The sequence below is a fragment of the Polypterus senegalus genome, chromosome 15, assembly GCF_016835505.1.
Source record: "Polypterus senegalus isolate Bchr_013 chromosome 15, ASM1683550v1, whole genome shotgun sequence".
NCBI classification, from domain to species: domain Eukaryota; kingdom Metazoa; phylum Chordata; class Cladistia; order Polypteriformes; family Polypteridae; genus Polypterus; species Polypterus senegalus.
In genome coordinates this window covers 2,459,960-2,487,129 of record NC_053168.1, presented here as the reverse complement: position 1 = coordinate 2,487,129, position 27,170 = coordinate 2,459,960, and the positions used below count along the sequence as shown (strand labels likewise).

The following is a 27,170-nucleotide window of genomic DNA, read 5'->3' as shown; positions in this document are numbered from 1 at the left end:
GGTAGCGTATTTTATATAAGACGACAGTTAGGAGACCTGGGTTCGCTTCCCGGGTCCTCCCTGCGTTGAGTTTGCATGTTCTCCCCGTGTCTGCGTGGGTTTCCTCCGGGCGCTCGGTTTCCTCCCACAATCCAAAGACATGCAGGTTAGGTGGATTGGCGATTCTAAATTGGCGCTCGTGTGTGTGTGTGTGTGTGTGTCCTGCGGTGGGTTGGCACCCTGCCCGGGATTGGTTCCTGCCTTGTGCCCTGTGTTGGCTGGGATTGGCTCATGCAGACCCCCGTGACCCTGTGTTTGGATTCAGCGGGTTAGAAAATGGATGGATGGATTTACTTACCTTTGGACAAATAAAAAGTTCTGTCTGTCCGTCTTTATCCATCTTTACATCATACGGCAGCCTACGCAGATTCTTTCCAAGAACCACAACCCTCACAAACCAGCAATTCTCTTTCTCGGTGTGGCTTCTTCGTGCGTTTTTTCATATATGAAGGCGTTCGTTGGTGTGCGTGTGTGTATATTCACATGTACATACACTTACACACACAAACACACACGCTTTTATTTGCATATTTCCTTTAGAACTGACGCGTACCCAATCAAGGACCACATACTATATGAAAGGGACTCAAATCTCATTTGAAAAGATCGGATTTCTGTGTCGCACAGCCCTGGAAACGTCGAATTTGTGTCACATTAAGGCAAAAAAATCCTATTTGAGTCACTTCAGCCTGGTAATGTGAATACAGCCTAATATAAACCTTTGTGATACATGAAATACTTCATACAGGTCAGCTTTTGGGATTTGCACACCAGGTTTATCTTTGGTAATTCCATCCATCCATCCATTTTCCAACCCGCTGAATCCGAACACAGGGTCACGGGTGTCTGCTGGAGCCAATCCCAGCCAACACAGGGCACAAGGCAGGAACCAATCCCGGGCAGGGTGCCAACCCACCGCAGGACACACACACACACCAACCACACACACGAGGGCCAATTTAGAATCGCCAATCCACCTAACCTGCATGTCTTTGGACTGTGGGAGGAAACCCACACAGACACGGGGAGAACATGCGAACCCGGGCCACCTAACTGCGAGGCAGCCTCGCTACCACTGCACCAACGTGCCGCCCATCTTCGGTCATTCCCTCAAAATTATTTTTGCGAGTTTTGCGAATTATTACAGAAAACCGCAGATGACGCTGTAGTAGCTCTATTTAAATGAACTGCAAATCTCAGCAGCACATAAGTAGTCTGCCATTGGGCTGTGTTGGCGGTTCCTGCAAGGGCTGCTGGGTAAAAGATGAGAGCGCTTGTTGTAAAAGTGAGTCTTAAGAAGCCGACGTTATGGGCAATCAGTGGTGTCTTTAGGTTTCAACACTTCACTGCATGACAGCATCGGATTGCAGTTTTCTCTGAATTTACGATCTCGTCCTGTGCCTGCTTGTTTGTGCGATTTCATCTGGGTCGCGCTCCCAACTTCTACTCTACAAATCTTCACATACGTCGGCATCATGATAGGACAAACCTTTACGTAACTTTTAGGAGGCTCGTCATCAGGGGTTTCATTTTTTTTTTTTTCTTTTAAGAACAGATGAGAACAGGCCATTCAGCCCAACTAAGCTCGTCAGTTCTGTTCACTTACAGTACGTCCTCCAAAATAACATCATCATCACGACGACATTATAATATTATTAAGAACAATAATAATCATCATTATCATGATCAAGTTCTGAAAGTCCCTAAAGTCCTCCTGTCCAACACACTACTCGGTCGCTTATTCCAAGTGTCTGTAGTTCTCACTGTAAAGAAAAACGTCCTAATGTTTCTGCTTTATTTCATAACTACAGCACCGCCACAAAACTGGACTGCATCGTGAGCGTTTATCATTTTGTGTTTAGTGTTTCGCTGTAGTTCTCTTATATTTGTATTATTAATCATGTTTGTTGTTTATTACCATAGATATACGCACAACCTTATTATAATAAAATTGCATGTTGTAAAAAGTTTCAGTTTATTGGCACAATTTGTCCAGGAGACTCCACACGTTTGTCTCGGCAGCCAGCCTCACGTCATTTGCCCCGTGTACTGATTGTTCCCTCTTGCGTTTTTCTCAACTTTTTGCATCTTATTTAGTGCAATAAACTAATAATATACGGTAATCATGGGCCCAAAACGTGTTCACAGACTTTCACAGCTCTCGTAACCCGCACACGACTCGCAAATCACAGCTGTGGTTTAATTCAGAAAGTAAATTGCAGATGGCATTTTTAATGACTGATCGACTTTGCTCCCCTTCTTCTCTGGCTCTGCCCCCTGCTCACTTCGCTCACCAATCCCCAGGCGGGCACTACACACTAGCCACTTCGCAGCTCTGCCACTCGCGTATGGGAATGTGGATGTACAATTTAAACAGATTGTTATTTTCATGGCAATTGTTACATGTGCATAAAAGACCTAACTCTCTTACATTACAGCGAGTAATTAACCATCGTAAAAAATAGTAAAACGTAATAAATTGAAAGAAAATTATGTTTCACGTTGCGTTAGAGGTATTCATTGCATTATATGTTTTTGTTCTGTTTGGCTTTGAAATTAACACGCAAATACTTTTTAAACTTACACTTTTACTTTAAAACTTCAGTAAATACAATTTTTGGAATTAACTTTTCGTCATATCGCATTGAATTTTGATTCTGCGTTTGGACTTTCATCGTGACAACGCAACATATAACTGCCCATGTGTGAATATCGTTTCTATCTCTCTAATAAATAAAATGACTTTTTCAAATGTTTGTCCCTATGATTTGTTAATTTTCATTGCAAAAGCTCTTCTAACGGGAAACTGTAAAAGTTTTAATACAAATGGCATATCAAGTTCTCCTTTGGTGTCTCTTGTTAGATGGACTACATTACCTTTCTTGCCGCCTGTTAAAATTTTACATGTTAGAATTGTTCGACCAATTGTCCATACAACTAATCTTATTCAATTGCATAGACAATCACTCACACATAAATTATGCAATAACATTACGATACGTCCTTCTTTCAACAGTAATTCACCCGGTGGAAGACCGGACAGTGATTACGGTTGTAGATATTCAACGGGAAACTAATCAATAATATTTTAGAATAAGCTCTTAAAGCACTGAGGAAGCAGATTTTCTTCCATTTCTTTTTCTTCTCCATTTACCTTTATCCACTTATTAAACTCAACTTATTTTTTTTTTTACTAGGGCGGCACAGTGGCGCAGTGGTAGCACTGCTGCCTCACAGTTAGGAGACCCGTCTGGGTTTGCTTCCCGGGTCCTCCCTGCGTGGAGTCTGCATGTTCTCCCCATGTCTGCGTGGGTTTCTTCCCACAGTCCAAAGACATGCAGGTTAGGTGCATTGGCGATCCTAAGTTGTCCCTAGTGTGTGTGTGTGTGTGCCCTACGCTGTGCCCAGGGTTTGTTTCCTGCCTTGCTCCCTGTGTTGGCTGGGATTGGCTCCAGCAGACCCCCATGACCCTGTAGTTAGGATATAGCGGGTTGGATAATGGATGGATGGATTTATTTTTACTAGGTTTAAGTTTTACTCTGTTGGCCATGCTTTCTTTCTCAGAGGTGGAGGTTGATTTATTTTCAATCCTAGTTTTTGTAAAAATTGATCTATTTGTATGGAATGATTACAATAAAATAAAAATTATTAAAAAAAAAGATATTCTTCGTGATATTGTAAGTTGATGTTTTCATCTTCCGCACCATCACCACCAACTGGTTCAGCAGAGTCTATTGATACGCATTTAACAAATTGCTAATGCAATCAATCCAAAATTTTCATATTAACTCGTTTGACTTCATCGTTTCTTAATGCTAGGATTGGCTGTGTACTCATTTCAGAATTAAATTCTTCAATAAGATTTGGACAGAATATGTCCTCTTTTATTGGGAATATTGGGAACTTAAAGTGAGCAAAATGTAAAAATTTATAAGAGCTGAGAGTGCAAGAACTGTGTCTGGCAAACGCATTCACACCAAAGAGAGGCGAGAGGACCGCAGGCGTGGGCTGTAAATGGGAAAGGATTACCAACTTGAAAAAATCTCTTGTCAATAGTCTCGTCTCAAGATTTTCTTATATAATAGAGAGATTTGTTTAAACAAATGCTGATGTTCTTACCAGGTACACATATACTAACATCTAGTGGTCTACTCCAGGAGCACATGAGGTCTTCTTATCGTGTGGCCCACTTAACTTGTTGACAGCTAGAACTGCGGTCCCCTCTGGTGTGGATGGTACTGCGCCTCTGCTAGACGCATGTGCAGCTACTTGTTAATCCTCCATAAGGAGCGCCCATTCCTAGACTCTCAAGCAAAACATTCCAAAATAAACTGACAACTGTGACATATATATATATATATATAATTTTTTCCCCTTTTCTGAAAAACAAGTTTACAGTGAAACGGAATTGTTACCTTCTTCACCGCACAGCTATTAATTAGTCCTCCTCGGCAGCACCCTTTAAGTTTGGTTTAGTAATCGTCAACTTCCAAAAATGAAGTCTCCTACCTAAAGGGAGAACACAGTCTGCGTCTTCACCATAATTTCAGTGTACTGCGTCGTCCGTCCACAAACTCGAGAACACAAAAGTGTTTATAAAGCGCTGCTGTGTCTTCCTCTGTAAACAGCATCCAACCTCAGCTCCTCTCCAGATACTCTGAGAAGTCAAAAGAATTTGGCAGTTTCTTAGCTCAGCACTGTCCTGGAAGCAGTCTGAACGCGGGCCAGCCAAGTACGACACGAGTCAAAGGCACCACGCCTTACCGAGCAAAGCAAAAGCCAAACAGATGGATGATACTTTAGTGGGCATCACCAATTAAATGTTTCACTTTTGCTTTGCATGGACATCAGAAAACAAGTCAAACTGAGCATCCAACCCCATTTTGGTCACACGGACTAGCCAATTTTTATTTATTTAGTGACTAATTTTACATGCTGTTCAGAATAAGGGGGTATTTTTCGTACGTGGCCTGATCCTGGATCTGTCAGTTTTTCGAAACTCTTGCTGAATGTGTTGTCATAGCAGCACATCCAAATCCTCAAACCTGCACGGAGCAGGTTTGTTCTATGTAAACAAGGATTAGCTCACACACTTAATCATTTTCTGTGCATGGAATTCATTCAGTCATGGCTTCACCGTTCATGAACATGCAACCAATTGAGATCGGTGTGCAAATTATAAGAAGAGAATTTCATATAGAGAGGGTATTGCGTGATCGGCAAAATCCTTTATTGCTCCCGGAGGAAATTCTTTTCGAAAGATACCGCTTTAGCTGAGGGGGAATATTGTACCTCAAAGATTTATTAGCACCTTATATTCGAAGTCAAACTCGGCAAAGTTGGGCTCTCACAACCACACAGACAGTATTGCATTACTTTGAGGTTTTTTGCAAGCGGCACTTTTTTTAGATAGATAGATACTTTATTAATCCCAAGGGGAAATTCAATATACAGTAGGCGATGCGGTAAATCTATCTAAAAGTGCATTTTGCCAGGCAATTCGTAAAGTCTGTTTGGCTCTGAAATATTTTCTTCGGGTTTTCATTGTGTTTCCTGGACACCTGCATGTGCAGACAATAAAAGAGGTGTTTCATGCCATTGCAGGTAGGTAATACACAGGCAGAAACACCCAGAGTTCCATAAAGATTCTCACAATCAGCCTAACATTCTCATTACCCAGGATTTCCAAACGTGATTGGGGCACATGGGACTGATCAGAGTGGAGTTTGATCAAACATTATTTGGAAAATGTACCTCTCCTCCTGAAGAATAATCAGACACAGTGTCTTCATCAAATACTCGTTGGTCAGACACAAGTTCTAGGGATATGACATTCCCTGCAACTGACCCAACAAAAAAGAGGGCTAAATGGAACATACCTATGGCACACATTGAGGACAAATACATGCAATGACCATCTTTACCTGAAATGAAGTGACCATTACATCCTGCCACTGGTTCGGAGGAGGAGCTTCCCCCTGGAATGCCCTCAGAAACAAGGCGATGGGCATTTTGCTGGAGAGCCAACTCTTCTGTAGAGGTTAGGTCTGGACCGTGTGGACCTCCACCTGTTTTTTGCTTGTCTGCCTTCTTATTAGCTTTAAAAATTAATGTTTATTTATATTATATATGATTCTTTGTCAACAATTCTTTAAATAGTTATATGCCAATATTTACCATTTTGAAGTATATTCTTGTACTTCACTTTAACCTGTTCCCATGTTCTCCTTGTGCTCACGTTTGATCTGGAATTATGACATATTAAATAATAATTAATCTGACACATAGGAAATGAAACGCTGCATTCAGTAAGTACAATGCACACTACTTAGCGTTTAATTTGTCGGCCACTTTTTGCCAGCCGTCTTTTCTGGTTTGGGCTGCTTTTGCAGTATTACCCCTTGTGCATATTAAATCTTGAAATTCTTCATATGCTTCGAGTAAAAGGTCCTGCTCCACTTGTGTGAAAAAAAAGAAATGCACCCGTTCTTTCGTCATTTTGTCACAGCCTATCAAAGACTTGCTGATCATGTTTTCTAGACTCAATATATATGGCCTTTTCAATCAGCACGGACGCGCGCAATCATCGCGGATGATTAGATCCAGCTAGACTAATCTACTACACGGCTGCATTTGAAAAACCGACTTATCACGGATGAGTTTCACCGGCATTAACTCATCCAAGATGAGGCATCCGATCTCGGATGATTTAAGTGACGTACGGAAAATACCCCCCATGGTCATCCACATGAAGCCAAGCATGTTGAGGCCTAACTAGCACATTCGAACATGAGAACAATATGGTCAAGAACAGGCCGCTCAGCCCAACAAGGAGCACCAGGCCTATCCACTTACTTCTTCTAAAATAACCGAGTATTGAAGGTCCCTAAAGTCCTCCTGTCCACCACACCACTTGGTCACTTATTCCATGTGTCTGTGGTTCTCTGTGTAAAGAAAAACATCCTAATGTTCATAATTTGTAATGTTGAGGGTAAATTTTGTAAGACTAACATCTGATGGTCAACTCCAGGAAATTGTGTGAAATTTACCTTCAACAACTTTCCAACGATGCCCTCATGTTCTCGATCGACTCATTTTAAAGTCACAGTCTTGTTCCTTGGATACTTGGATGGGAGACCATCTAGGAAAAGCTTGGGTTAATCCTGGAGAGGTGTTGTTGAGGTCAGTAGGGGGTGCTTATGCTGCAGTTGGTGTGTGGACCCCGATGCCCCAGGGGCATTGAGAGGGACACTGTGCTGTAAAATGACATCTTTCAGATTAGACATAAAATGGAGGTCCTGACTCTCTGTGGTCATAAAAGATTCCCTGGCCATCCTTCGTAAAGACTTAGATGTTTTCCGATGTCCTCGCTAAATTGTCCACCATATATATATATATATATATATATATATATATATATATGGGTGACGATTTGACTAACTCGCAAAAGACAGAATTGTTACGTTTGATTGAGCGGAACACTGATGTTTTTTTCGGACACTCCAGGCGTGACTAACCTTGCAGAACACAAAATCACTACTGAACCCACTGTTCGGGTGCAGATGCGGTCGTTTCTGATTCCGGAAGCGAGACAGAATATTGTGCGCGAGGAAGTCAAGAAAATGCTGGCATTAGGTGTAATTCGTGAAAGTAAAAGTGATTGGTGCAGTCCAGTCGTATTAGTCCCAAAACAAGACGGTATGGTTCACTTCTGTATTGATTTCAGGCGCTTGAATAATGTCTCTAAATTTGATGCTTATCCATTGCCACGTGCTGACGAGCTGTTGAAAAAATTGGATCTGGCGACCTCTCTGTCCTGTCAAGTAGCACGTTTAAACTTTTGAAAGAGACATGTTTGTTTGCAGTGTTTGAATAAAGTTCCTGTCTCTACAACCTCCTCTGTTTCTGTACAAATCTGTGACCCAAGCGTGACTATATCTATATACAGTATATATATATGTGTGTGTGTGTGTGTGTGTGTGTGTGTGTGTGTGTGTTTGCTTGTAAGGTTGTGTCAGGGGATTGGAGGCTCTGAGACATACCTATAGGGCAATTTATAAAAACTATTACAATTTTCTTTTACAATTAGCATAGCATACTACATGAATTCTACTCTTACTTAAATCATAATTCAGCATTGTATGCAGTGGTATGTCCGAAACTGGAGCTTTGGGTTCTCAATTTCCTTCTGACCTTTAGAAAAAGGCTCAATTCAGCCATTAAGCCATCTTCATCTTGATGAAGATTACTGAAAGCTCGGCTGGGACTGCCCTTGGCATGTGCTGCAGATGGCCCTCCGACTGTGGATCAGCTTCATCCTGCACACATGCCGGTCTACCATGGGATGGGCACCACAATACCATATTATTAAAAACAAAATAATATATTTGGGAATTTATTATCTTCATATATAAAATGCCATCAATTAGTTCCATGTTCAGTTTAAGTTTAAGCAGATTTTCAAAAATATGTCAAGCTTCTATTTGGAAAAGAAAAAAATCATCCAACTTTTTTTCTTTTTTTTTAAATAATGGATGGTAATAATGGTGTATGTTTGTTTTTTAAATGAATGTCAATGAAAGGGTGTCAGATGAATTACCAGTAAGGCAGGACTGCTCAGCTACGTCACACGTAAGGCCGCAGATCTCGGCGACGTCTCATCAAGCGAGCTCTTTGTCTGTGGAAATGGAGCCAATTAAATAAATTATTTAAGGCTGGAATGCTTCATTTTTAAAACATGTCCTACTTTGGATCTACTCAAATGTGTGTTTAAAATTGTGGGGTACACTCCAGAGTCAGGTATACGACACCAGGAGAACATTCACTTGCTGTCTTTCATACATTTGTCAGAATGACGACATGTTGGAATGTTCATTTCTCAAACAGCAATCATGGTTTTTAACCGTTAATAAAATCACATGAACCACCTTTTATTTTTGCTCTTCAAAAGTGATGTGTTTTTTTAATGCTTTATGACAGCTCCAGCCACGTCCTTGCGTCACACTAGCAGTAAAAGGACAGTTTTTGCCCTCAATGCAGTCCTGTAGATTCATCTGCACAACTTTATTTGTATTATATAAACATTAGGAAGGTGAGCCAACTGCCCACTACAACTCCTGCTGTTGGCATATGGTGGGCTTCAGGAGTAGGGAGGGACCTTTATTGGCAATAGGCGAACTTTTAGTTTGTACAGAGGGCACGGCTTTGGACAAACAGCCTGCGTCAAGCCTGAAGCTGACAAAGATTCTAAAGTAACAGGGGAGAAAAAAAAAAGGATTTTGTCGTTCTCAGTCGGTTAAGTTTGATTACAAAACAAGTTTGTGTTACAGGTAGGATATTAGTGACCGACATTTGTGACATCTTCCAAGGCCATCTGTAATGTCATTTGAACTATCAGGCGAGTAAAGAGTCTGCTCCGCTGATCTCTTAAATAAATGAGCAGCTTCCTTAGCATTCCTTCATAGTGGGGGAAAGTTGGCAGTCGGCTCTCATCATAAAATGAAGTTTTATTTAGCGTTTCATAGGCTGGTAACCACTTAACTACTATGGGCCGCTGCCACCTGGCCAAAGTACACCTGCAATTTCCACAAAATGGAAGAAAGATCTGCCAGAGTGGCACATGTCTGAGGAAAGCGAAAGGGGCCTGGACAGTCCCCCTGGCATCAGATTCAGCCAGCTGGAGCTTTTGTTTCACTCTCCTCCCTGTCCGTCTGACCACAGCATGTGTTACTATGGAAGGTTTTCCATTTCTCATTCCTTCTGTTTTATAGAAACCTTTTATAAATAATTGTTTGGCTCTGTACTTTCTTTACTACTTTCTTTTTGTAACTCTGCTAGCTGTAAACAACTCAAAAATACTTTTTTGTATGAAAATTGGCTCCCTAAAGTAGAGGCAAGTTGTTGTTGTTATTATTGCCAGTGTGTAATCCGTGTCATTAAGGTCGCGCAACGCTGTCATCAACTTTCCTCCAGCAAAACAGACAAAATAATTTAGTTATCCAGGATTACTAAATCCAGGATTCATGGACAGAATTTCTAGGCGCAGCCAGGGTGTTGAAGGGGTCCGGTTTGGTGGACTCAGGATTAGGTCACTGCTTTTTGCAGATGATGTTGTCCTGTTTGCTTCATCAGGCCGTGATCTTCAGCTCTCTCTGGATTGGTTCGCAGCTGAGTGTGAAGCGGCTGGGATGAGAATCAGCACCTCCAAATCCGAGAGCATGGTCCTCAGCCGGAAAAGGGTGGAGTGCCCTCTCAGGGTTGGGGGAGAGATCCTGCCCCAAGTGGAGGAGTTCAAGTATCTCGGGGTCTTGTTCACGAGTGAGGGAAGAATGGAGCGTGAGATCGACAGGCGGATCGGTGCGGCATCCACAGTGATGTGGGCTCTACATCGGTCTGTCGTAGTGAAAAAGGAGCTGAGCCGTAAGGCAAAGCTCTCAATTTACCAGTCGATCTACGCTCCTACCTTCACCTATGGTCATGAGCTATGGGTAGTGACCGAAAGAACGAGATCACAAATACAAGCGGCTGAAATGAGTTTCCTCCGCAGGGTGTCTGGGCTTTCCCTTAAAAATAGGGTGAGAAGCTCAGTCATCCGAGGAGGGGCTCAGAGTAGAGCCGCTGCTCCTCCGTATCGAGAGGAGTCAGATGAGGTGGCTCGGGCATCTGATCAGGATGCCTCCTGGATGCCTCCCTGGTGAGGTGTTCCGGGCACGTCCAACTGGGAGGAGGCCCCGGGGAAGACCCAGGACACGCTGGAGGGACTGTGTCTCCCGGCTGGCCTGGGAACGCCTTGGGATTCTCCCAGAAGAGCTGGAAGAAGTGGCCGGGGAGAGGGAAGTCTGGGCCTCTCTGCTTAAGATGCTGCCCCCGCGACCCAACCTCGGATAAGCGGAAGAGGATGGATGGATGGATGGATATCCAGGATTACAGGGTCCTGATCGTCCGGTGAAAGTCTCAACTGCAGGTGCTATTAAACTTGCTACAACAAGTCGCCACTCACCATTAGAACAATCTGGATGAGAACAGGCCATGCAGCCCACCAAAGCTCGCCAGTCCTGTCCACTTAAAGTTTTGAAGGTCCCTAAAGTCTGACTGTCCACCATCATTATCCTCTACATACCTAACCACAGACTGGAATGGTGTGGTCATCTCCATCAAGCCCAATAACAGGACGTTACAAGCGCGCGCAGCGCAGCACAGCACAGCAGGTTGATATGTCCACATCCTGCCAGATTATAAAAGTCCGGGGGGCCGCCTGAGCCAGCTAATTGGGTGAAACCAAAAACAAAGACCACAGGGCCAGCTGCTTTCTGGTGGGGGTTTCCATTTGAATCAAACTGTAGTGCGAAAGCTTATGCTGAGTGAGTTTAAAAAAAAAAAAAAACAAAACCAAAAAAAAAATGAACAGGAACAGCTGACGCCTTTTTACTCACGCCAACACCATAAAATATTACATTGCACTGTGCTACAGTTTTACTAAAATGCTCTTCTGGAATTGCCTTGTGTATCCCGAAGATGAAAAGGTCAACGTTTAAGTGAGCTCATCATGGGTGGACATCAAGAGCTCTTTTCACCACGGAGATTCAGATTTTACTGTTATAGACACACTTGAACATTTTGCCGGCTAAAATAAATTCCTAACGACAGAAACAGCAAGAAAGAGAAGAGGCACGGAGGAGAGCGAACAACAGCTGCCAGATGCCCTTCTGAAAAATATCCAAGACCAGTAATTGAAATGTGCCTCCCTGAACATACAGTAAGAAAAAAATACAAATAGACAAACACTTAAGACAAAAGGAAGAAGAGACGCCAAACTCGATGGAAGACGTTAAACTGTGAATGGATTTTCCATTAGAAATGTTTATCTAAAGGAGTGAGTAACAGTTCTGGAATATCCAAATGGTTTTTGCTCTAACTAGCACATAAAGCAGCAGGAATTTTAAAAATCCCAAAGCCTTAAATGATTCAAGTTACATCACTTAACAACCGCTCAAAGCTTTTAGATTTCATTTTAAATGGGTGGCACACATGCGAGCACATACCTCCAGTTCCGTCTCCCATCTATTAATGTCGTCTGTAGACTGGTTCAGTTTTTCCAATTCGCCCTGAAAAAAGACAAAATGAAAACATTCAACGACGTGAAGCAACATCTGGACGGAGTTAAGACATCTGGCGCTGCTACACAACGCATTCAACGGCCTTCAGAGAACACGGCGGCCAAAGAGAGCTTTAAAAACGGAAAACTCTTTGAACAAGCGGACGGTGAGAAGATCATCCTAACTGCTCAGGAGATCATCTACCAATTTACAGGACCCCGTTTTGTTTCACACCCCTCAAGTTCAGGCCTCGCTTGGAAACTTTGTAAATTTCACCAAAACATTAGGAGGTTTATCTTTACAGAGAGAACCAGACATGTGGAATAAGTGAACAGTTAGTGTGGTGGACAGGAGGACTTGAGGGACCTTCAAAACTCAACCTGCTGTTATTTTAGAAGAAATACGTGGGTGGGACTGGCGAGCTTTATTGGGCTGAGTGGTCTCGTCTCGTCCAGATTGTTCTAATTCTAATGTTCTCAGAGGTTGACGCTACCCTGGTAATGCTAGGAGGGGGCAAGTCTGTTACCAGTCCACCAAGGTAGAGGTGCCAGTCCAGCAAAGGACACGCTCAAAGTCACGGACATCAAGCCAGTTTAGAGACCAATCAACTTACACACACGCACACACAGAGGCAGGCACACCTTAAATATTTCTTTTAGAAAAACCCATAGAGACCAAAATAAAATAGATCAAGGCTAGGACAATGTCACATCAGACTGTTGTAGTGATTTTCATCATGTACACGGGGTCTATAACTGTCACTTTACATGACATACCCCACAATTCTGTCCAACTAACCTGCGACTTGCTCTGATTAAACCAAACAGGTTTAACTTTTGTCTTAGCGGCAGACTTGCGTTCATGAGAGCCGACAACCAATGAATGCTCATCCAGAAGTGCAGAGCGTAGCATAGCGGCGATGATGAATACGGAGCACATGAGTCGAGGTATTGACACGAACACCATACATACAGATAGTATCAAATTACATATAAGGATCTCTGACCCTCTGTGCACCTCTAGCACCTTTCCTTGGTAGCCGAGAATGAGGTATTGAAGGCTGCCGTTAGATATGACGTAGTTAAAAAAAAATCTCCACGGTGGATTAATAAAGATTTAAAAAAGAAGCTGCAAAGGAAAAAACTGCTTTGTAAGGCATATAAGACTAATGACTGCAAAGTGAATGGTAGAGCGTATGAGAACATGAGGGCAACCATTAAGAAGGATATCAGGGAGGCTAAAAGACAGTTGGAGAGGAATAGAGCAGATAAGGCGAAAGAAGACCCCAATAGATTCTTAATAGTAAAAGAACAGACGAGGAGGAGGAGGTGAAGTGTATTAGAAATAGTAAAGGGGAATTAAAAAGATACAGACAGTAAAATAGCAGATGCCCTAAACTTACATGAGGTCTTCACAAGTGAGGAAGTGGATATCCTCCCAGTGATAACAGGGACTACTAAGGAGGTACTGAGGGATTTGGAAATTATAGAGGGAGAAGAGCTACTGAGATTAAATAAGCTGGAATCAAACAAATCACCAGTTCTTAAGGAGGCTAGTGAGTACAGATATAAACCCTTGACACATATTTTTAGGAAGTCAATGCACACTGGAGAGATTCCGAAGGACAGGAAAATGGCAAATATCATCCCATTATATAAAAAGGGTGACAGGGCAGATCAGAGCAACTGTAGGCCAGTACGCTTAACATGAAACATCACAGGAAAATTAATGGAAGGAATTATTATGGACAAGAATGAACACCACCTGGCAAGGACAGGACAGTCAGCATGAGGTCAGAAGAGGGAGGTCGTGTTTAACTAAAATGTTGGAATTCTATGAGGAGGCAACAAAAGGATCTGATCAAAGTGGAGCTGATGATATTATTTATCTGGACTTTAGAAAGCATTTGATGAGGTGCCACCTGAGAGGTTGGGCATCAAACTAAAAGAAGTGGGAGTTCAGGGTGATGTGTGTCGATGCGTGCAGAATTGGTTCAGACACAGGAAGCAGTGGGTGATGGTGTGAGGAACCTCATCAGAATTGGGCCGATGTTAAGAGTGGTGACCAGCAGGGGTCAGTGCGGGGGCCGCTGATATTTGTAATATATATATATATATAAGTGATTTAGATAGGAATATACGTATTGAGGAATTACTGAGGATTTGTTCTGTTCTGTGTATTGTATTGACCCCCACTGTACGCCCAACCTACCTGGAAAGGGGTCTCTCTCTGAACTGCCTCTCCCAAGGTTACTTCCATTTTTTTCCCTTCTAGGGTTTTTTTGGGAGATTTTTCTTGTCTTCTTAGGGAGTCAAGGCTGGGGGGCTGTCAGGAGGCAGGGCCTGTTAAAGCCCATTGCTTCACTTCTTGTGTGATTTTGGGCTATACAAAAGTTGTATACAGTACAGTATACAGTATAATAAATACACTATACAAAATAAAAAATTTACAAGTATGGAGCAGAATTTAACAGTAGATGATATCCCATAATATGATTTGGATTTGTTCAGAGTCCTGAAGACCTCAGCCATCAAGCTGCTTCCCCCATTTGGCCAGTGCTGGGCCAGCCAATTCGTTGAAAGGACCCCTCTACCTAATGATTCCTGTGATCCTCCATCAGGGATAACATTACCTTAGGCAGGCAAAACAACTTGGCAGTGGCACCAAGTGCCACATTTGAGTACCAAGAAGAGAAACAGAATAGGTGAGGGTTAGTAACAAATTCTAACTATCATGTTACTTATGTTTTAGTGCTAATGACTGACAACAGAGATGCAGTCTGTACAGTTAATCAGCAGCTCTAGTCAGGGTGTGCTAAACTGAAGTTGTGAGTCTTCAGCCGGGATTTAAAGGCTGAGACCAAAAGGGGCATCTCTTAATCTTAACCACAAAGTAACGGAACCCTAATGTTAACTACAGTCTAACGCAATGGGTTTTTCATGACTGACGTTGAAGGAGTTTCGTGATGTTGGGGTATTACATGACTGATCTCAAGCGGTCTGCAATGACACTCTGCTGCGGTAGCCTCTCTCGGGCATTTGCCCGTTAATCCCGCTTCTCCGACTCTCTCATCTCAAAGCGTCTAATTCTCACTTTCTGTCCGCTCAAATAATCCAAACCGTTAAAGGCGACTCGGTTTGCCTCCTACACCTTTTCTCCTCCTCGTTGCATCTCAGCCTCTTTTTTCTGGCACTTCTTTGTTCGATCGCATCACCAAAGCCAAGCTGGCCAGTCAGATTGCTCTGAGGCACCGGATACTCACACAGACCATAGAGTTTTATTACAATGGTGGGCATAAGCATTCAATTCCCTTGAAAGTCATCCTCATTTACTGCACGACATAAGATTTGGACACCTAAGTATCCATTACGTATCTTGAATGTGAACTCTTATGATATAACAATACATTTACATTTTCTGTAGATATTTAACTGAAGAAGAAAAACTCTGAAGTTTGTATTTGCCTAAGTATTTAAAGCTCTGTGCTTTGGAAGTTCCAGCTTTACACAATTGAGTCACAAACAACACAAAGGCGACAGTCATCTGACACTCATAATTAAATGAGGTCCTACTTGTGAGTCCTTTCTGTCTCTCTGGATATAAGAGGCCCCTTTGTAAGGCCAAAGTCTCCGTTGAATAGTCACCATAAAACTGAAGACAAAGGAGCATCTGCTGATGTGAGAAACAAAGCTGTTGAAAAGCACAAGGTAGGAAATGATGGCAGAAAATATTGAAGAGTTTGAATGTCCCACTAAGAACTTCTGGATCCATCATCAGAAAGTGGAGGTTCATCACTGCCCCCCCCGACTCTTACCAGAACAGACCGTCCACCAAAATTAAACATCAGAGCAGGACGTCAAGTAAAAATCCCATCGTCACTCTCTGAAGTCTGCAGTGCTCTTTGGCTGACACTGGGGTGAAGGTGCCAGGGGTCCACAATCTCGGGAGCTCTCCATAAAACAGGCCTCTATGGAATGGCAGCAAGAAAGAAGCCATTCCTTAAGAAGGTCCACATAAAAGCATTAATGGCACTTTCTACAAAGCATGAGATGGACCCAGTTAAGATGTGGGAGAAGGTTTTATGGTCAGATGAGACCAAAACAGAACTTTAAAGAGGTGTGTGTGACGTAAAACTACCACTGGCCAGGCCTCAAGAAACACCAGACCTACGGTGACATATGGTGGTGGTGGCATCGGCCTATGGGGACGCTTGTCATGTGCTGGGACTGGGAATCTTGTCAAAGATGAAGGAACAATGGATAGACACAAACACCATACGATATTGCAGGTGAACTTGTTCCAGTCGGCTCAGGAGAAGATTCATCTGTCAACATGACAATGACACAAAGCAGAAGGCCAGAGTGACACAGGAGTGGCTCAAACACTGAAAGGTGAGTGTTTTGGAATGGCCGAGTCAAAGCCCTGATCTCCACCCTACTGAGAATCTGTGGCACTCTTTGAAAACTGCTTTTCAGCAGCGCCAGCCCACCAACCTGGAGGGTCTTGAGAAGTTTCTGACAAGAAGAAGGGGGAAGAATCACAACGTGCAGAACTGGGACAAACTTACATACCCAACAGAATGAAGGCTGTCACTACAGAATAGAATAAGGGGGTCTCGACAAAGTAGGAATGTGGAGGGCTTGAACACTTACGCCAATACTCACTTTTGTGATTTTCTTCTTCAGTTAAATATCAACAGAAAATGGTTGATTTGGGACTTTGGAAATGTGTTGTTACAGTACATTAAAAATACTGAATAGATAAACAGGTGGACAAATCTTTTGTCATGCAGAGAATCAGGATGACTTTCAAGGGGATTGAATATTTTTGCACGCCACTGTATACAGCAGATAGATAGAAGTAAACACTTACAAGTGCATGTCGCAGGCTATTTGTACTCTCTGTGCGTCTTTTTGTTGTATTTTATTATCATTCACTGTTCCAAGGAGACATACACGTAAGAATTTCATTGTACTAAGTCCACATGACAATAAACCTGAACTCAAATCATGTGAAGACCACATGCCAAGGTAGCCTTTGAACCCAGGACTCTGAAGCGATGATGAAGAAGCACTAACTACTGTGCCAGCATCTATTAAACGTACCTGACAGTTTTACTCAACAATGTAAAACTCCAAATTTCATGCAGTTCAGAATACTAATTAATTACTCACCACTCCTGCATTTAGAATACTGGCAAACAAATGAAACGCCTAACTAAGCCACCTAACCACCGTGATGAGCTACAAAAAGAGGCCCAGATGTTCACAGGCGACCACCGCCTGCAGCCTTCACAGCACTCTGAACGCAAAGGGGCCTCTTTAGATGAAACCAGCCAACGTATTTGTCACCCCGTGACGTCCTTAGCAGTCTGTCTTAACACTTCTTGTCTCGCCTCAGAATAACTCTGGAAGTCTGAAGGCCGCTCTTACTGAAGGTTTTGCTGTTACAGTCTAATGATTTATCGTGTTAAGCACAGCTGCGCCAGGCTGTTGACGTCTTTCTCGCCGGCTGCCAGGCCAGTTCCCTCTTGGCCACTGTGATTTGTGAAATGCCTGTAAGGTGAGCAGTCATCAAATCGGATGTGTGTAACTTTTAGGCATGATGGGTATGCCGACGACACACAACTGTATTTATTAACAGAGCCTGATGACCCTGACTCTCTTGGCTCACTGACCCCAATGTCTTACTTGTGTTTGAGTGGATGAGTTGTAATTTTCTCAAAATAAATGAAGAGAAATCAGAAATCTTAGTGATTGGATAGAGATATAATGAGCGTATTAGAAATAAACTTGATCCACTAGGCTAAAAAGACAGAGGTAAAGAATTGAGGGGGAAATCACATATTAATCAGATTACTAGGACAGCATTTTTTCACTTAAGAAATATAACAAAAAGTGATCATTTTGCAAGATGCTGAACAATAAGTTCACGCTTTTGTTTTTAGTCGACCTGATTACTGTAACACTCTCCTCTCTGGACCACCCAAAAAAAGACATCAATCGACTACAACGAGTGCAGAGTGGAGCTGCCAGAAATGTGAACACATCACGCCAGTCTTAGCGTCGTTACATTGGTTACCCGTGCCATTTAGAATTGACTTTAAAATACTGCTGATGGTTTACAAAGCCTTAAATCATCTACTGGGTACTACATCTCAGAAGGCCTCTCACCTTACACTCCAAATCGTAACCTTAGATCATCAAATGAGGGTCTATTTATCATTCCAAGAGCTAAACTTAAAAGAAGTGGCGAGACGGGCGGCCTTCTGCTGTTATGCACCTCAAATCTGGAATACCAGTTTACTGACAGAAATCCACTGTGCTAATATGGTGGAGCACTTTAAAAAACTGCTAAAAAACACATTCTTGTAACATGGCTTTCTCATAACTTTATTTTAGAGTAACTTTCATATTCTGTATATGCATTGAATTCTTTTTTTTTTTTCCATGGCTCCACACGCCATACTAACTCCTACTTTCTCTGCTGTTCTTTTTTCGGTTCTCTGTGGTGGCGATCTGAGCCCCCCCAAACCTGATCAGGGCACCATGCAGTCCTTACATTGATGGATTGAAGGCCAGACATCCACATGACCAGCATCATCTAATTCTCCCACGTGATGCCTGAAAATCATGAGGACTGACTGAGATCACTAATGTTAGGGGGGCTGGGTGGTCTCGTGGCCTTGGAACTCCTGCAGATTTTGGTTTTTTTTGTTTGTTTTTATCTGTCCTCCTGGCCATCGGCCCTTACTTTATTCTTTGTTAAATAGTATTGTCTAACTTTTTTTTTTTTTCTTTCTTCATCTTGTAAAGCACTTTGAGCTCCATCATTTGTATGAAAATGTGCGACAGAAATAAATGGTGTTGTTGTTGCTGTCAACTGTGCCATAAACACTCGTGTTAACCCCCTCCTTCAATATCGTTTGTATGCTTTATTAAATTGTGGAGCTGTAAATTACTACAAACAGCTTTCCAAACCTGCACCGGGTGGCTGTCGCTGTGTAATTGGAATGCTCTCCTTGTGGGGTTTTCCTCTAGGGACTCAGATTTTCCTTCTCCACCTCCACAAGTTCTGCTCGTCAGGTTGACTGGCAATTCTGAAACCGACCATTTGACAGCGAGTGCGGGCATGAGCAGGGTCCGCTGTTATGAACTGGCACTGTTTCCGCCTCTGTGCCCAGTGTGGACACGACATGACCCTGCAACGCTGAACTGAGTTAACAGACGGACGCTGGACTAGCAGACAAAAGGACCAGATCTTGAAAGGCCTCGTCCAGGCAACAGCAGGGGCTGCTGGTAAGTCTGAACAACAGAAAGCAGCCTGGAAAAAGAGGGGCACCCAGTTTCATTATGAACACCGGAAAGTCCGGCTTATCATCGGGATTCACCATTCATGGTCGGGACTTTGTGTGCTGTGTAAATGATGGCTGGCAGGGGGATTCATGGCTGCAGAACTTATTAGTGAGCAGTTGTGGAAATTGTGGAACTGTGTAAAATAAACCATTTACTAAAAAATTAATCAATGGACATTTATGTTAATCAGTTTCAAACTACTTTGTTTTCCTGTCAAGTTAACCAAATCTGTGGCTTTATGTGCCCTTATTGTGTAATTAATAATTTGTAAAGTTTGTATTTGCATTTAGATTTAAGTCTGAAGAGTGAATACAAAACAGAGGGATATATATATTTTTTTGTTCTTTATTTCGCCTTATACAATTTCTTGTATTAAGAATTTGTTACTTATCGCATACACCTTGGGGTCAGAGTGCAGGGTCAGCCATTGTACAGCACGCCTGGTGCAAGTGCAGGTTAAGGGCCTCCTCAAGGGCCCAGCAGAGTAGGATCTCTTTTGGCAGTGACGGGGATTCAAACCTTCAGGATGCCAGCGCAGATCCTTAGCCTCAGAGCCACCACTCCGCCCTAATATATATATATATATATATATATATATACTGTAATATAGTGAGCACCGCACACTTTGTAGGGTCTTTTATTTAATGTAAGCAACAGTGGAAACAACAAATTCATATTCAAACCTCAGGACACAGACGGCTTGTCTTCAGGTTCGGGTCGAAAGCCAAGACACTAAATGACGACCCACCCGACTCTCTGCCAGCTCCTCGTCACTCTTCTGATTTGCAACGCATTCCGTGAGCCATGCCTGCTCTTGCTGAAGCCCCCGATGTCTAATGTGCCAACCTGAGCAGGTCAGATGTTTCTACACACCTCAGAATTCACTGTGCCACTGCTGTCAGCAGTTCCATCACCAATGAAGAGAAGTGTGCCAGGACCTGTGGCAGCCCAAGTCATAACACCCCCAGTGTCACCATGTTAAACAGATGAGGTGGTCTGCTTTGCAGTTCTTTGTCATCTCCACACTTTGCTCTCGCCATCACTCTGATGAGGTTCATCTTTGTCTCGTTTGTCCACAAGACGTTTTCCCAGAATTCTGCAGGCTCTTTGACGCCCTTTTTCACAAACTGTAATCTGGCCCTCCTGTGTTCGTGGTCTCCATCTTGCAGTGTGTCTTCTGTGTTTGTGTTCATGAAGTCTTCTGCTGATAGTCGTCTCTTGACACACACACACACATCGGCCCTCTGAAGACTGTTTATGATCTGTCACACAGGCGTTTGAGGCTTTTTCTTGACCATCGTGAGGATTCTTCGGTCATCAGAAGTGCAGGTCTTCCTTGGCCTACCAGCCCCTTTGTGATACCTGAGCCCACCAGTGTGTTCTTTCTCCTTCATGATCGTCCAGGACAGTCGATTTCAGTCATCCATAAGGTTTCACTGGTGTCTCCAATGGTTTGATTCTTGTTTTTAAGCCTCATGATGGCTTATTTGACTTTCACTGGCACAGCTCTTGTCTTCATGTTGAAGAATGGCAACTACAGACCCCAAAGGGTAGAAGCAGGCCAAGGTAACTTATGAAGCCATGAAACCCACCTGAGGAATCACAAACACTTTTGATACCAACTATCACAAACATTATGGTGCCCTGAAATCGGGGCAACATAAAAAAAAAAAAAAAGTGTTGTGTGTAGGTCCGTCTTAATAGCATCACAGGCCCCCCAGGAAAAAGTAGAGCACTGGGGTTCCTGTTTTGATAGCAAAACTGAAACAAACAAAGGCATCAGGAAAAACCTGGGCACCTAGGCAACTGCCCAGCATGCCCATGTGTTAAGATGGCTCTAGTTATGCAGATCCCTTTAAATGAAAGTCTATAATGTGCACTTTAATCACATCTGAATGTGACTGGCTTGGGCATGTATGGCTGGCACAGGTCCTGGCACACTTCTCCTCACTGATGATGGACCTGCTGACAGCAGTGGCACAGTGAATTCTGAGGTGTGTACAGTAGAAACGTCTGACCTGCTCAAATTCCAGTCCGTGCCTCCAAACCCACTTCATCCTGCAACAAGAGGACGATCCAAACACACCGCTGAAGCAACACCAAGCTAAAAATGGAAAATTCTGGAACGGCCAAGCCAGTCACCCAATTTCAATCCAACTGAGCAGGCCTTCCATATGCTGAAGAGAAGACGTAAGGAGACAAGCAGGAGAGGCTTAGAGTATCAGCAGAGAAGACCCTCAGTACCTCCTGATGTCTATTGATGGCAGACGTCTTTGCATGCTGGGATATGTGACAACGGCTTTAATAGACCTGCCATTGCTGTGCGCCAAACATTATGGTGCCCTGAAATGGGGGAGGATTGTGTAGAAAGTGTGCAGACCCCTTTCAATGAAAGTGTGCCGTGTGCTCACGACGTCTGAATTGTGTGTTTTGTAATTTGAAACCGTGGAGCAGAGGGGCAAACCGAGGAATAATGCGCCCAGACATTACGGAGGGCACTGCCATTAACTGAACATATTGTGCGAGTCCTAGTTTTAAGTACAAACAACACATTTATATTCAACCTCAGCACACAAGAGGCTCCGTTTTCAAATTCGGGCCAAAGGCTAAGCCACTAAAACACCACAACGATGACCCTACTTCCTGCCTGCGCCTCGTGTCACTGCTGACTTGCAGCTCGTCCTCGGAGCTACGCTTGCTTTTGGCCGAGGCCCCTGGTGTCCAATGCACTAAGGATGGCACGTCCTGCAGCTCACACACTCGGTAATATTACAGCACTGACCGGACTTTCTTGCGCCATTAAATCAGCAATTCGCTGCCTGCTCTGTCTGCACAGTCAACGTAACGCCTGAAGTGTTCAACGTGCTGCAGTTGCTCTCAATCCATCCATCCATTATCCAACCCGCTATATCCTAACTACAGGGTCACGGGGGTCTCCTGGAGTCAACACAGGGCGCAAGGCAGGAAACAAACCCTGGGCAGGGCGCCAGCCCACTGCAGGGCGCACACACCAGGGACAATTTAGAATCGCCAATGCACCTAACCTGCATGTCTTTGGTTACCGCTAATGTGTGGCAGCTTATCAAGATTCTTCTAGGATCCGACGAGGTCCAAAGGTTGATTTTTCTTTTTATTTCTAGTAAATCCCCATTTCAAGTTAACAATGTGACGGGGAGGACGACACTCACAGGATCACCCACCGCTCACGTCAAGCCCAATATCCTGCTGAAAACAGACAGGATGCTCCTGTGGTTAAACTGCAGCAAATGATTTCTCTTCCAGCCAATTTCATATTCACAGGCAGCTGCAGCCTTTAATTAACATGTCGATTTAATTAGACTTCGCGCTTCTTCCGCTCTCATTTCTGCGCCGTCAGCTACAGCCCGGCCTTCAAGTGAGAACAACATCTGGAAGAAATTTACAGGAATGAGGGAGTCGTCCCTCCTCCAGATACAGAAAATCCTGGAATCTCTGGTTTGGATTTGGAAAGGCAGCACTCTGTGGGCCCTCTTAATTCTTTGTTCGTGCCATTTCAATACGGATTGTTCTTTTTACAAATTATTACCGAGTTCATAATGGTTTTCTTTGAAAATAACTCTCTTCGATTTCAAGCTCAAATGGAGGAGGAGCTGCCAGAGGAGCTCAGTCTGTGCCAGCGGCAGTGTGGTGTAATGGCGGAGGTGCTGAACTCTTAAATTCTCACCTCGTACATTTCCAGATGTTTCCTGGGCATTTCTCAGGTGCTTCTCAGGCCCAGTTCAAACATTTTTAAAGAAGCGTTTTGCAGGGGAGAATGTGATCGCGTGACATTCTGTCATCATTTCGTAGGTTGTGAGGGGATTCTTGAGTCTCCACAATGTCTTCTGTTGGTGCTTTCCCTTCACAGGAACTTTGGTAGCATTCCCACTGGTAGGCAGGAACTCAGGCCATTTGCTTTGAGCTCCTCCTCCAGGGAATGTACATACTTTTCACTCAACCAGGAACTATCGTGGGTGGGGCTTAAGTGCTGAACTGTGCTAATTGGCCGACCACAAGCACTGGCACCATCTTAATTTGAGTAAATGTAAAAATGTGAGGGTGGAATACACAATGGCAGGTCTGAAAATCGAAAGGAAGCTTACAAGAAGGATTGAGGAGTCGTGGCGGACTCGTCACTGTGAACTGCCAGACGGTGTTCAGAAGTCATTAAGAAGGCTAACAGAATGTCCGGTTATATAGCGCCTTGAAGTCACAGCTTTATAACACACTGGTGACGCCTCATCTGGAGTCCTGAGGGCAGTTATGGGCCCAACAGACATAGCAGCACTAGAGAAAGTCCAGAGAAGAGCGACTGGGCCGATTCAGGCCAACAGTGGACGAGTTATGAGGAAAGATAAAGGAGCTGAGCCTTTACAGGAGATGAAGAGGTGACATGATTGAAGCGTTTAAAGTTGTGAAGGGAATTAGTCGAGTGTATCGAGACGGTGACTTTAAAATGAGGTCATCAAGAACACGGGGACACAGTAGGAAACTTGTAACGGGGAAATTTCACACAAACACAGTAGGACTTTATGGACTAGTAAAACTCGACTTGATATTACTTTGGAATAATTAAGTGGACAGGACTGGCAAGCTTTGTTGGCCCGAGTGGTCTCTTCAGATGTTCTTACAAATTTGCTGGTACTTTGGACTAGACGGGGCAGTGAAGATGGGATGACGTACTTCGCACCTCATCACTCTTCATTGTCATCTCCCTGGTGCGCCACACCATGCACCAAAGTGAAGTCCAAAGTGCGTCAAATCAATATGGTGGGGTGGGGGTCCCCCCATGAGTTCTCAAACACACCACACTCAGAGGCGGCAATCGCCCCAGGCCCCGCGATCGGAGATTCTTTTGTCACCGTCAGCTCATCATACAAATATGTGGGGCCTCTGCAAGACATTCAAATCCGTTATAGACTGAAATACGGTACGTGGTGGATTTCTTCAGAATAAGGCACCATGTTTTTTTAACAATAATAAGGCGTACAGCATTAGAGGCGGCCAAGCCCGTGAGCGTGGCGGGACGGTATATAGCCTACACTTATGGCGCTCGGCCCCGCATACGACACTCACCCGAGGCCCCACGTACTCCTAAGGCCGCCTCTGCCACACTGCACTACTCCTCTTTGCAGGTCACATATTTTACATAAAGGTTACAGTTCTTGACATGCGGATTTAGCACAACACAGAAAAGTGGCCAGAGGCCCCCCAAGCGGTCCATGGCCTACACCGTGCAGGAGCAGATTGGTTCCAGAAAACAAAGTCTCTGCGGTGCAAACGCGCCTAATGACATTAGTGCTTTAAATCTTGGCGATCATGACAGTGCTGAGCAGTAGGTGTCGTCAGCGCCGCGTGTGCACACACGTTGGCTTCACCCTGCTCTGCAGCAATGGGAGTCAGGAGGACAATTCTGGACTCCCTGTGAAGACCTCAAACGGCCTCCTGAATGACTGCAGGATTACACACCGATGTATAGAAGCGCACGAGTCCAGCCATACGTGACGGCAGCTTATTCTCGACGTTATTTCACAAAGATACGGCCTGCTACAGTTGGTACAACATCGTGTTGCGGTTGTCTAGTGTCGGCTGATGAGGAAGAACGTTAAGCAGTTTCGGGCGCTACAGGTGTACGGTGCCGTGAAAAACAATTTGCAACCATCCCGATTTCCTCTGCTTTTGCCGATTCATAGCACCGAATTGTTTCTAATCTCCAACTTAATTTAGTAAAAGACAACCTGAGTAAACACAACACACCTTTTTAATAAATCATCTGACAGAAGAAAATTCACCCACACCCCCTGGGATACTGCGACTGCCAAGGTCACCCAACTCACAGGCCCACGAGAGTTACGGGTCACCAGAGTGGTCACGTCATCCAAGTGTGCTCTGACATCCTTTTCTCGTTCTTTTCCCCCACCGTACCGTGGCCACCGTTGGAGGGTAAGACGGCGTATTCTTTTTCCAGTCCTAGACAAGGCCCGCTCTGCTCTTTTCATAATCGCGTCGTCTAATGGGTTAAATAAACGGGGAGCGCGTCATGTGCAGGGCGAAAAATACAGCAAAGCTGTCGGTGGGGAGGCAGACTGTATTCTCGTCCTGCGCTCTCTCACACGGGTTCCATTCTGCCGTTTTTGGTTCAGGGGCTGAAATAACCTGGAAGTGCTGCCACAGTCGACTGCATTTCGTCTTTTTACAAAGTTTGCATTTTTCATTTGGTTTGTTCGACATCCTGAGCAGAGCAGCGTAGCGAGTCGTCCGTGCCCCGCTGTTGAATTTAGCTTTTTAAAGTGCGTGTGTTCACTCTGCAGCCATCGTTGACTCTCTCTGAGCTCAAAGGGGTCTTTTGTTACTGAGAGGATCAGCTAGCAGCTGTAAAGAGACAATTAAGTCTTCCTTTTTTTAGTATGTTGATCATTTTTTGTGGATTAAAGCGTTAACAGTTGCAGCCTTTGCCATATTTTAGCCTACACTCCCCGGCCACTTTATTAGGTACACCCGTTCAACTGCTCGTTGACATAAATTTCTAAATCGGCCAATCACACGGCAGCAACTGAATGCATTTCGGCCTGTAGACAACCTGCTGAAGTTCAAACGTAGCATCAGAATGGGAAAGAAAGGGGACTGAAGTGACTTTGAAATTGGCACGATGGCTGTTGGTGTCAGATGGTCTGCTCTGAGTATTTCAGCAACTGCTGATCAGCTGGGATTTTCACATACAACCATCTTTAGGGTTAAAGAGAATGGTCAGAAAAATGGAAAATATCAGTGAGCGGCAGTTCTCTGCTGATGCCAGTGGTCAACGGAGAATGGCCAGACTGGTTTGAGCCGATAGAAAGGCACCACTAACTCAAATAAGCACTCGTGACAACTGAGGAGTGCAGAAGAGCAACTCTGAGCACACAACACATGTCGAAACCTTCAGGCAGTTGGGCCATAGCAGCAGGAGACCACACCGGGCGACACTCCTGTCAGCTAAGAACAGGCAACTGAGGCTACAAGTCACACAGGCTCACCAAAATCACATAACAGAAGATTGGAAAGACGTCACCTGGTCTGACGAGTCTCGCTTTCTGCTGCGACATTCACACAGTAGGTTCAACAACATGCAACCAAGGATCCATCACGCTGTGTATCAATGGTTCAGGCTGGTGGTGGTGGAGTAAAGGTGTGGGGGATATTTTCATGGCACACTTTGGGCCCCTTGGTACCAATTAAGCATTGTTTAAATGCCACAGCCTGCCCGAGTGCTGTTGATGACCATGTCCATCCCTGTATGACCGCCATCTTCTGACGGTTCCTTCCAGCAGGATAACGCGCCAGGTCACAAAGCTCAGATCATCTCCCAACTGGTTTCTTGAACGTGACGATGAGTTCAATGCACTCAAATGGCCTCCACAGAAATAACATTGCAGTCCTATAGAGCACTGATGTGAAATGGGAGATTCGCGTCATGGATGTGCAGCCAACAAATCTGCAGCAACTGTTGTCATGTCAGTATGGAGCAAAATCACCGAGGAACGTTCCCAGCACCATCTTGAATCTGTGACCGCAAAGAATTAGGGCAGTAATGAAGGCAAAAGGGGGTCCAACCGGGTACTAGCAGGGTGTACCTAATAAAGTGGCCAATTACTGCATGTTTGATTAGTATTAGTTTTGATTT

General features: G+C 44.0%; 1 protein-coding gene across 1 annotated transcript in view; it reads right to left on the bottom strand.

Moving 5' to 3' along the window:
- Nucleotides 1-27,170, bottom strand: part of LOC120516163 (SH3 domain-binding protein 5-like) — a 109,368-nt gene that overhangs the window by 63,423 nt on the left and 18,775 nt on the right. The window contains exon 2 of the mRNA XM_039737640.1: nucleotides 12,081-12,143. Coding sequence (XP_039593574.1) covers nucleotides 12,081-12,143 — 63 coding nt within the window. The remainder of the gene's footprint in view (nucleotides 1-12,080; nucleotides 12,144-27,170) is intronic.